Source organism: Limulus polyphemus, unplaced genomic scaffold (assembly GCF_000517525.1).
Source record: "Limulus polyphemus unplaced genomic scaffold, Limulus_polyphemus-2.1.2 Scaffold683, whole genome shotgun sequence".
Taxonomy (NCBI): Eukaryota; Metazoa; Arthropoda; class Merostomata; order Xiphosura; family Limulidae; genus Limulus; species Limulus polyphemus.
In genome coordinates this window covers 424,772-436,245 of record NW_013666293.1, presented here as the reverse complement: position 1 = coordinate 436,245, position 11,474 = coordinate 424,772, and the positions used below count along the sequence as shown (strand labels likewise).

General features: G+C 30.5%; 1 protein-coding gene across 5 annotated transcripts in view; it reads left to right on the top strand.

Moving 5' to 3' along the window:
• LOC106459931 (dual specificity protein kinase CLK2-like) overlaps positions 1-11,474 on the top strand; it is a 48,036-nt gene that overhangs the window by 34,582 nt on the left and 1,980 nt on the right. For all 5 annotated transcript variants that reach the window (XM_013919599.2, XM_022386510.1, XM_022386513.1 and 2 more), the window contains 9 exons: positions 1,253-1,319; positions 4,750-4,863; positions 5,484-5,574; positions 7,341-7,416; positions 7,682-7,776; positions 8,140-8,269; positions 8,591-8,673; positions 9,016-9,095; positions 10,101-10,188. In XM_013919599.2, coding sequence (XP_013775053.1) covers positions 1,253-1,319; positions 4,750-4,863; positions 5,484-5,574; positions 7,341-7,416; positions 7,682-7,776; positions 8,140-8,269; positions 8,591-8,673; positions 9,016-9,095; positions 10,101-10,188 — 824 coding nt within the window. The remainder of the gene's footprint in view (positions 1-1,252; positions 1,320-4,749; positions 4,864-5,483; positions 5,575-7,340; positions 7,417-7,681; positions 7,777-8,139; positions 8,270-8,590; positions 8,674-9,015; positions 9,096-10,100; positions 10,189-11,474) is intronic.

The window sequence follows — 11,474 nt, the reverse complement described above, 5'->3', positions numbered from 1 at the left end:
TTTCTAATATTATAATCCAAATGACGCGTTTTATTTCGGTTTCACAACATTAGTTAACTAGTCGAATAGGGTTTAGTATTTAAAAAAAATCAAAGCACAAAATCTTGAATAGACATTCATACTATGTATTAACATATCTTAACAACCAAGTCAAAAGTATCATTAAAAAAAAAGATTGACACTGTGATTACGTGTGATCTGAAATTCACTATATGTGACTAATCAAGGACGTGGAGATCAGATATATTTAGGTCACAAAAATATTACTTCCAAATTCTATACCCCAAGGATATTATCAGGATATGTTTTAATTTTATATATTATACACGTTATTCTGTTGACAAATTGGATTAGGGGTTTGTACGATACTGCGTTCGGAAAGGTGGTTTGTTTTCTGAACTTTTATTAACAAGCGCAAAGAAACACTTAGAGGGTAATGTTTCTTAAAATCAAACCAAGCACTACTAATAACGTACAGTGTAGTCACATTTCGCAGTGTTTGAATATTGGCAAACTTGTAGGAATTCCATTGGTAAGTTGACTCGCCAGATCTCGCATATCTAGTTACACTTGGTCGGTGGATGTTTTTGTTACTTGCCACTTACAGTTTTATTCCTTTCTATCACAAAAAAACACGAGTTAATCTTAATCGTTAAACCTAAAAATTGTAGACTTTTGAGACTCTCTGCGTATCTGTTTTTAAGAGAATGTAGATGTATTTGTAAAGTTTGTTAGTAGGTCAGTATAAATGTACTTGTTTCTTATTACCAAAGCAAGGTCGATCAGTTAACTAAATGAAGCTATCAGTTCCTGAACCACTGATAGCTACGACACGTGATAGATCAAGGAAGTATGCACAGAAACCTAACGTTTCATACTGGACACAATTTTTTTTTTAATTCATGAATATGTTTAGTTATACCAACCAGTTAATATGAGCAGTTAAATGTGTCAGAGCTGTTACTGATCTTTAAAAGCCAATATCTGTTTAATTTTTTTATTCCTTACTGTTAAACACCGTCTTTACTTGACGGAAACCATTTTGTATTTCGTTGTTTAATGTTACGAAAGTTGTTAAAAATAGGGAAACCTTGGGTGTTGTAGATCTTTATAAAGTATAGACCGTTTCGTATGGAATTTCAGGAAGTGTATACATACAAACATAACATCTTTTAATCTGTTCTACCAAAATTATGGTAGTGACAAGAAACACCGTCTGTTTTTGTTACTAATATTATTACCCTTTTTTCAGATAAAATCGTCAGTACGTTGGGAGAAGGAACCTTTGGGAAAGTTGTAAAGGTTGTGGATATCAGGACGTAAGTTACCTTTCCGTTGAGACTTTCCTTTTCAGAGAAAATCACTAGACAAGATGATCAACTTTAAATGTTGTTTTTGTTTGTTTGTATTTTTTGCATCTTCGGGATAGTCAATATCTATTCAGTTATGACTGTCAGTAGCTACTCTAATCTGAAGTCTAGAGATTAATAGGAGTTTAACGAGGTCAAAAGCTAAAGCGATTTTTATTATTGTAAGCTTCGATTCATCAGCATTTTGATGCATTAACTTTGAGTGACATGCAACTCAGTGCGTTGTTTATCGGTTAGGTACTGATTAAAACGTAGAAGATTCATGTGAGTAAACCACCACTACTGAACTAGTGATCATTTTAAAAGTTCTTTCATTAATATAGTTTAAGTTTTGCCCGAAACTACTAAAAGAAAAAAAAAAACATTAGTTGACGTAAAGGGGAAATTGGTGAAGCACCCCTGAAATACTGAATTACATTTCTTTAAGGGTCGTTAGATATTTTAAATCTACGTTTGTAATATTTTTGTTTTAAATTGCTTTACTTACAAAACATATATTAGACCTTTTAAAGTTGTTAATATTTTACTGTTGATCACAACATAAGTTTAGGAATGTCGTGAAGAACTGATAGTATTAATAGGATTTGTGATTTCGTCGCTGAAATGTTTAGATAACCACATAAAGACATCTTACGATTTATACTTGCCACATCATTACAGTTTTCTATATTATTTTTTACGTAAAATTAAATATTGCGTAACATCGTGATTTCGACGTTAGCCTATTTTTAATATTTATTTTGAAAAACAATTCAACTAGAAACATTTTATTGTATCATTGCATTTTCTGTGTTGCTTAGATTTTAAGTTTTAATGCCTACCTCTTGCTATTTCATGCACGACTGTCTAAGTGTTCCTGTTGCTTTGTGCACAAGTGTCAGAATGTGATCGCGATAAAAGTAATGTTTTTTTAAACTAAAATAAAGAACAGTTTTCGTGATTTAGAAATTTTCTCATTTAAGTTTGACTCGCAAGTTTATGTATTTAGATAAGGGATTTACTGTTGTATGTCTAATTAATGTGAAAATAAGGAAACTGAATATTGACATTTCTGGCAGATACATTAAATATTGACCATGCATAAAGGTATTTTAAGGTTTAATTATCATCTGAGAATAAACTGGATATTTTGAATTCTCGTTTCGTGGTTCATATTGGACTAATTTATTATATCACAGCTTTCAAGCATCAAAGAGCATGTTTTTATCTGTATCAAATCATTGCCTTCTCAGTCTTTTTTTTTTTTTTTATGGACAATGTAAACATTTTAGTTTATCTTTTCGGTTTATCAGATTAAAAACGCACAAGCTATTGGACACGTTAGGAAATATCTTGTTTAACACATTATCTTTTAATCCGTTAATCTCGTTTTGATTTTGACATAACTTCTAGATATATTCCATGTCGTTTGTGGCAAGAAATTTCTGAAAGACTTAATCTTTGATACAGTTTTAAAGTTGTTGAAATAACACGTAAATTTTTTGTATGTTCATATTGCTTCTGGTAAACCTTGCTTCAAGTTCTTATCTTAGCGCGAAATGATATAAATAGGAAACGGTAAACAAGCTTATTTTCTATCCGCTTTAAAGACCTAAATAGAATCGGTGAAGTCGTAGTTAATGAATATCCTGCGATGAACCAGCAGGCATTACTAATCATGGCCTTTAAATGACTAAAAATTGTATTTACAACTTAACGTTTTTTGGCTTTTTAGATTTGTGTCGACATTTTTCCAGGAGTTGGGTGAAGGTACAGTTGACTGCTTTTAACACACATACTCTCCTACTGCATTGTTATTTTAATTCTGCCGATTTTCGTACTGTTTAACCAGAATATCACAAAATCCTTCAAGTACGACTTCATTGCTTACAATGCCTGTTTAAAAAAAAAATTTGGATTCATTTTTGTTATAGTTCCCCTTCACGTTGTATGTCTTTTTTTGGAAACTGTATAGTTTTCTACATCTAGATTTTTGTTGGGTGCATGATTAATGAAATCATCATTTATAAAAGTGTAATGTGATGTCCTGAAGTACGGTTAATGATTATAAGACCAAAGTAAAAAACGGTACTTAGAAAGTGTGACAAGACGCTTGACTTGTTCAGGGAGGGATGCATATTTACATAGCTTATCTTTATATAGGCGTAGGCCTGACGCCTTACCATGAAAACAGACATGGGACGCTGTAGTTATTTTTGTTTCGAGTGGAGCATGTAGGCATCCTGTCTGCCTTTACAACTTCTGTCTTGAACTAAAGGAGAACGTTGTGTTGCAACTATAATGACGGGCCTGTCCTTACTGTACTTTAATTTGTGTTATTTTCGTAGTTTTAAAAAAGGACTTTGTTGTGGAATCCACAGACTAATAGATTCTAGTTAGTGTTAGGAAAGATGGTATTCTACAAAACTGTGGTATCTCAAAGAATTGGGCTGAAGCGAAGAAAAATAGCTTCATTACTTTCATTTGTTCAAAAAAATGTGGTGAAAACTATCAGCAAAAATAAAACTGCAGGGATGTTGATGTTACCACTAAGGATTGGTAAATTTGCATGATGACATCAATGCCCTTCCAGTGAAGTACCCTCTATATTTAGCAAGTTTTTTAAAGTGTTTTCTTGTGGTGTGTTGGAACTTTTCCATAGACCACAAAGATCAGTTATAAAAAAAACAATTTATTTACTCGGAATGATGCCAAAGAACAAGAGTAACTATTTTTGTCAAATTCGACCTTTTTCCAGGAGATTGCAGAGCCTACATTTCATATAATCTCAATTGCTTAACGGTCATGAAATTATTCGATGGGGAGGGGGAGGAGGCGTTTTAAATGTTTTGCTTGTGGTGATTCTCGAAATCATACATCTGTGTATTCTTAATTCATAAAATATTTTGTATGTTTTGATAAATGAATGGAAAAGTTGTGTAGGAGCACACTAACGGTGTTGATTCAGTTTTATAATGTTTCGTTTGATAAGATGAACATTTATTCCGTTTTAGTTTAGAAGTTACGAACTGATAGCTTATGTGTCAGGTAACTGGAAGAACGTTGTTGAGAAAAAACTGTGTGTGTGTTAATTATTGTCAAAAGGTGGCAGCACTATAAACATTGTTTTCATTGTATGTGCGATATTTTATTAATGCATATAGAAACTAAAAACTCTTGAATAAAATATTCTATATATCGTACAATAAAAATGTCAATCAAAAGAAAAATAGTTTTTGTAATCCACAAATCGTGTAAAGTATTGTAGCTATCCTTTCATCAAAAGTAATATGTTTATTTTTGTTATATGGTTTTTAGGTTTTAAAAAATTTGAATTCATATAAAAAAATTTTTTTTTTCATTTACATAAATCTAAATTGATAATTAACTTGTATTCTAGTGAGAAAGTAGTGGCCTTGAAGGTAATAAAAAATGTAGAGAAATACAGAGAGGCTGCAAAGTTGGAGATCAATGTTCTTGAGAAGTTAGCAGAAGCTGATCCTGAAAATAAAAGGTTTGGTCTCCTCAGTCCTAAAAAATACATAATTTAGAAAGCTAATATACAGAATAAGTATCATTAGTGATCACATTATTTAAGTTGTAACAAAATTAAAGTGTGATATATGTTTTGATGAAAGTATAAATAGCTTTCATTGAAATATGTGGTATAATAAATAATGCATTGCAGGTAAGGTGATTAAAATTGTTTTGAATTTTATAGTAGTTTGCAAAAGAACTTTCTCAATATTTTCTTTTAATATCTGATTTTTCTGCTTTAGCTGTTTTAATTTAACATGTTTAATGGCCTTTATTAAATGCTGTATAATCTGCTTTACTTACATGTCCTAGTATTCATGATGAAGCATTCTTTTTCTTATGGTATTTTTAAGAGCTATTTTAATTCAAAGTTTTTGTATTGTCATTTGTCAAAAACTTGTGATTTTTAAGCTTATAATTACTAATTCTTTCTGAGTGTGTCACATTGTTAGTAGTTCTTTCAAAGTATGAACTTTTAATTACTTCTAGTTATTTTTACCAGGTGTTTAGTTATATGTTGGTAAAATGGTGTTTTTTGCTGTTCTTGAAGGTTGTTTTTGTGACACAAGTAAGTCACATTGGTAATTTTTCTTGTAGGTTATGTGTCACTATGCTGGATTGGTTTGACTATCATGGACACATGTGTATAGTATTTGAAATGCTAGGACTTAGTGTCTTTGACTTCCTTGTGAGTATTATACCAATTATATTACAGACTATAGTTTCAAGTTTGCCTTGAATATTTGACAAAAGTATTTTTGATTTATATGTAGATTCCCAGATTTGGTTAGTCAATTAAGAAATGCTTTGCTTGACTTTTTTTTTAAATAGTGTATTTAGATACATCTCTAATACATGTATATTTAACTGATGTGTTCTATCATATTTCTGATGCTGTTGAATTCAGATACTTTCCTTTTGTTTTTGAAAATTATATATATATACTCAACATGCACTGTTATTTATATATTGCAGGCCTCCAAGTGAGCCTATAAAAATGCATTCAACTTATTAAAGTGTATGTTTTCGAGTGGTTCTGTTGGTTGTTAAAATGACTTATAAAACATATTTTTAATCAATTTTAACCATGTGTACTTATTTTTTGGTTTTCAGAAAATGAACCTTCTTTCACACTGTTGGATTTGTATGCTGTTTATAGTTTTTTTTTAGCAAGTTACTGAAATGCATTGTAGACTTCATTTCAGGCATAACGCATTGAGCAAGTTTAGATTGTAGCATGTATTATTATCACACCACAGAGAGATGAAACCCAGTGACATGTAGTTTTCACATTCAACATTATTTTACCAAAGTTTCATTATTCTGGAAATTTGCATTTTACAGTTGTAGTGTGAATGTTTTATTGCCTCATTGGGCTTTCATACCAGTCTTCACTTTTGTGAAATTAATATATTTCATTTCATACAGCTGTATGAAATGAAAAAAAGTGAAATATAGCACATTTAAAGACTAAATTACATAGAATTTTCTGAAAAAGACAGAAATGACCATGACTGGTAGTTTGTGCAGGCCAATGTTTCACTCATTTGAAGCCAAACCTAAACATAATGTGGGTCAAACCATATACATTTCCCTTTTTTTTGCACAGTTCTTATTGTTCTCCATAAACAGTGTGTTACAGCAACACTCTTACCTTCCTCTGCTCATTGTACTTCATTTCTTCAGTCAATTCCAGGATGGTCTAGTAAACTTGACCAGTTAAGCCCTGCAGACTTTCTCTATGTTTTCTGTATCTGTACAGAATCAAATTCAGCCATGTTGACTGTCATAAACAGACAAGACCTAAAGATTAAATCAGCAATGATATGGGCACTAAAAGTGAGCCAAGCAATTTATTCACATAAGTGGACTGTGTCCATTGATCTGTACAATTTTGTTAAGCTGTCAGCAGTAAGGAGAGAAGATCTCTCAAAACTTACATAAAGAACTAGGAGTAGAGTAACTTTTCTTTATAGGCCACGTAGAAGGAAAGTCATTGAAATAAACAAGAATTACATTTACAGTTATACTTTTTATAATATATTAGTATTAGAACTATTACATTTCTAAATACTACCTTCTTGATTTAGTCTCTTAGGACTGTTCAAGAAGGTAAGTGTTTAAAAATGTAATAGGCTTAATATTTATGTCTTATGATAAGTATAATTGTAATTATTCTTGGCCAGTTTGTAAAAGGTGTACGTACTATAACTGTTGTATAAAATGCCTTATATATAATAGTGTTTTGACCTCTGTTGTGTTTGTTGTATCCCAGTTGACCGGAAGAGCTCTGGATTGAGTGAAACATTTTGAGCAATGCATATGACAAATACAGCATGGTGGGAATACTGTTATTATACACTTGTCTAATACTTGAAAATCCCTAAGGGACTAGATTAAGAATTATGCTACATATATTCTTATCTAAAAATTCTTTTTCTCTCTGTTGTACAGAAAGAGAACAACTACCAACCCTATCCACTGGAGCAGGTTCGTCACATTGGTTACCAGATGTGTTATTCTGTGAAATGTGAGTATCATTGTACATTGTTCATATAAAAAAAAAAAGTCTTAAGAATTACAAATCATTTTTTTATTGGTGCATTAGTCATGTTAATCTTTAGTTCCATCTCCAAAGTGAAAAGTCAAATTATTTTATGTAATTTGGTTTTAGATATTATTCAAATTAATAACTTGTTATTAGGAAGTAATCAGTATTTTGAATATCATGAATTCAGGATTACTTGTTTGTTATTGAGTTTTTAATGTTTTTTTTTATGTATATCTTTTAACAGTCTTGCATGAAAACAGACTTACCCATACAGACTTGAAGCCAGAAAACATTTTATTTTGTAACTCAGACTCTGATGTTAGCTACCATACAAAAAAAGTAAGTTTCATTTTGTTTAAGTCCAAAACTAACGCAGTATTGTTACAAGTGTCACTACATTGCATATTGAGATTTCTACAGCATGATTGAAAGTTAAAATCACTGAAGTCTTAAAGTTTTATGCTTGGTAAAAGTAAGTAGTTGAATTACCATACACAATAAACTGGTATGTGAAATATTTCAAAAAATGCTATTTTCCTTTTCAGTTATTTTGTTTTATTTGCTTTGAATTTTAATGTTAAAAACAAATTTTGTTATTTAAGATAAAATTAATGTTTGATACATGGTGTTTTTTCATCAGTGCTTAGTAGGTTTTGTATTAGTGTTTAGTTCTTTTCTCATATTACTTTTGGATTTGAACAGAAACGAGAGAACCGTCGAGTACGTGACACACACATTAGACTAATTGATTTTGGGTCAGCAACATTTGATCATGAACACCATAGTACAGTAGTTTCAACCAGGCATTATCGCGCCCCAGAAGTCATCCTAGGTATGTATAAATTAGTGTTGTTACAATAGAAGTCTAAATTTAAGGTGTAACAGATTGAAAGATATGTTATAATAATGAAAATGGTTATTTCAAACACTAAAACATGATAAAATAGTTTTTCAAAATTATGAATCTACTTTAAAATTCAGGAAACAGTATTATCTTTTTTGTTAAATTGTTTAGTGAATGAAGTGTATTTTTGAATTATAACATTACTGTATAGTAGAACTAACAATTATATTAAATTGTCTATTGTGGAGTAACTGTCTGAAAATGTCTTTTTTTACATTGATTTATTTAAATCTATTTTTATCTTACAAGAACTAGGATGGGCTCAACCTTGTGATGTCTGGAGCATTGGATGCATACTGTTTGAACTTTATTTAGGAATTACCTTGTTTCAGGTAGGTTTTTTTGAAATGACATAATTTTGTAATTCTCTATTTTTGTTAAATTATGATGCCGGTTTTATCATATAATTGATAGCAGCAGTGTATTCCAAGTAATAAGGATGGTTTCATCATGTTTATTTGATAGTAATATTGTATTCCAAATGTTAGTGAAAACATTTAGAACTTGTGATGTTTAACTGAAATTAATGTATTTTGAAGAATAAGAAAATAGTACAGCTTTGTAACTTCAAAGCCTCTGACAGTTAATTGTAGGATTTGACAAATTAGAGGTTAGAGAGAAAAATCTAAACAGTCTCTTGAGAACTTTTTTTTTAAATCTCTTAATTTTTTCAGACTCATGACAACCGAGAGCATCTAGCAATGATGGAGAGAATTTTAGGGCCACTTCCATACCGTATGTGTCGGAAAACAAAGTAAGTTAATACATTACCGTTTTGTAGTACTTGAATAACAATTCCTCCTTGCTCTTTTCGAGTTTGTTTTCTTTCAATATGCCAAATTCCTCTTTTTTTTTCCTAGAGATGTTAAGTGAAATTATGCGAGTCATTTGAAACTACAAAAATGCATGATTTATGTTTTCAGCCATTTTAGTTAATTGTTTCCTAGTACATATGTCATATTATTTTAACTCGAAGTACCGGACATTATGAAGGGTGATCGGCAATAAGTAACTAGTGACATTTCCAAATGTTCATGTTCTACAATAGTTGATAAATGGGCAAGAAATAGCATAAATATTTAATGGTATGTAAAACACTTAAATATAATTGTCTGTAAGCTACAGTTTTTGATATGAGTTGGTAAAGTACAATGTTTTCACTTAATTTTGACATTCTTGTTGGAAATAAGAAGTAGCAAGTTGATTTAATGTTATTTATTTTGAACTTGAAGCAGTATTTTCACAACTCTTGAGTTAAATTATAACTTATCTTTCAAGGAAATAAACCAGAAACATTAGTAACATTCACTTTGACAGTATTTATAACAGTTTTAACATTCAATATAGTTTTTCTTCAGCCATAGAAAAATCATTCAACATTGTATACAACTGTTTCGTAATAGCCCAACATGGTAAAATATATAGTTTCTGCACTTTTAAAGCAGTATTGACTGGATTGAATGATGTAAAAATTAATACATTTGGTTTATTTAAGGTTTTAGATATCCATTTTTGTTTTACTTAGCAGTTTATTATAATAATTAGAAATATTCAAAATTCTTCTCATGGTAATAACTTTTAGTATTGAACACAAACACCACTGTTAAGGACGTACACCTCCTTGTGATCACAGTTTTTACTATACACTTCAACAAAATTAAAAAAAGAATTTTGTAATATACAAATGCATGAAAAAAATGTCTGAAACAATTATTATTTTTTTAACAATTAACCAGTGATCATTGTTATGTTTCCTTAGAACCAAGTATTTCTACCATGGGAGGCTTGACTGGGATGACAAAAGTTCTGCTGGCAGATACGTTAGAGAAAATTGCAAACCTCTGAAGGTAAGTTAATTTTTTATCAAGAATTGGTGCATTTTTTACTGGGTTTTTCCCCATCATTCTTTAGCAAATAATATTGTATTTACCAGAGCTCTCTGAAATTACTATGATGAGTCGGTTAGTAAAAAAAAATGGTAAAATAGGAGAAAATTTTATCTTTCTCCCAGTAATTAGTTTGAAATTGGGGGTAAAAAATGATGAACTTTTTAAAGGGCTGTTATTTTATGATAGAGTAACCAGAAAAAATTACCAAATAAAGATTAACTTTAAAAAATAAAAGTGTAGTTTATTAACTTCTTTTCAAAATTAGGTGGGAAATGTTTAGAAACTGAATAGAAAGTGAAAAATAAGGTCTGGTTGTGTTGAAAGATAAATTGCTTGAAACTTGGTTCACACAGGCTAATGGTAACAAACTACCAGGACCTACAAACTTACTGGTTTGATAAAAAATGCAGTAACAGCTGTATTACATTCAAGGCTCATCAGCACAGCTTTGGTCAAAAACCAGGAAAATACATTTAGGCCTCTTATAATAATGATAATAATAAAAATGGGATTTTTGAGTCCTGAATAAGTATAACTGCAGACCACAGAAGAAAGCATGGCAAATCAAGGAATACATTAGGCCTTTCACAGATTATGTTTTCAATTTTACTTTTGGTGAAAAGAAATCTGTAATATGAGCATTAAACAGTTACTATAGGATTGTAAATCTCAATGTACAAGAGATATAATGCAAATGTAAATAATTTTGCAACAGGGTTTACATGCATCATGGATAATCATGGTATTTTGAAAACCAATGGTCATGAAATAGTCACCCACATATTTGCCATTAAAGACAATCTGCCAGCTTATATCTGATTAGGTTACTCCATTTTTATACAGGGTAATTTGAGCCCCATTTCTAAATAGTTTGAAGACATCCTTCTGTTTCTTTAAGAGGACAATCAGTATTCTACTTAGAGCACTGTGATGCATACTGTTAGTAAAATAAATAAAATTCTTAAAGAACTGGTTCATGACTACGTGAAATCATCATGCACTGTAATGACTGACAAACAACAGCACCCTTACAACAAATAATGTAGGACAATTATTGTTTCAAACGTCTATGGGGTTGTTCTTTTTAACTCACCATATAGTAACCTAAATTAATTTAGATGTGTGAATAATAATATGGCATTGCACATAATTTATTATTCAATATTATACAATTTAACAACAAGTAAAAGCTTGGAATTGGTCTGAAGTTTCATTGGTGGTAGTGTCCAGGGTCACTGATGAGG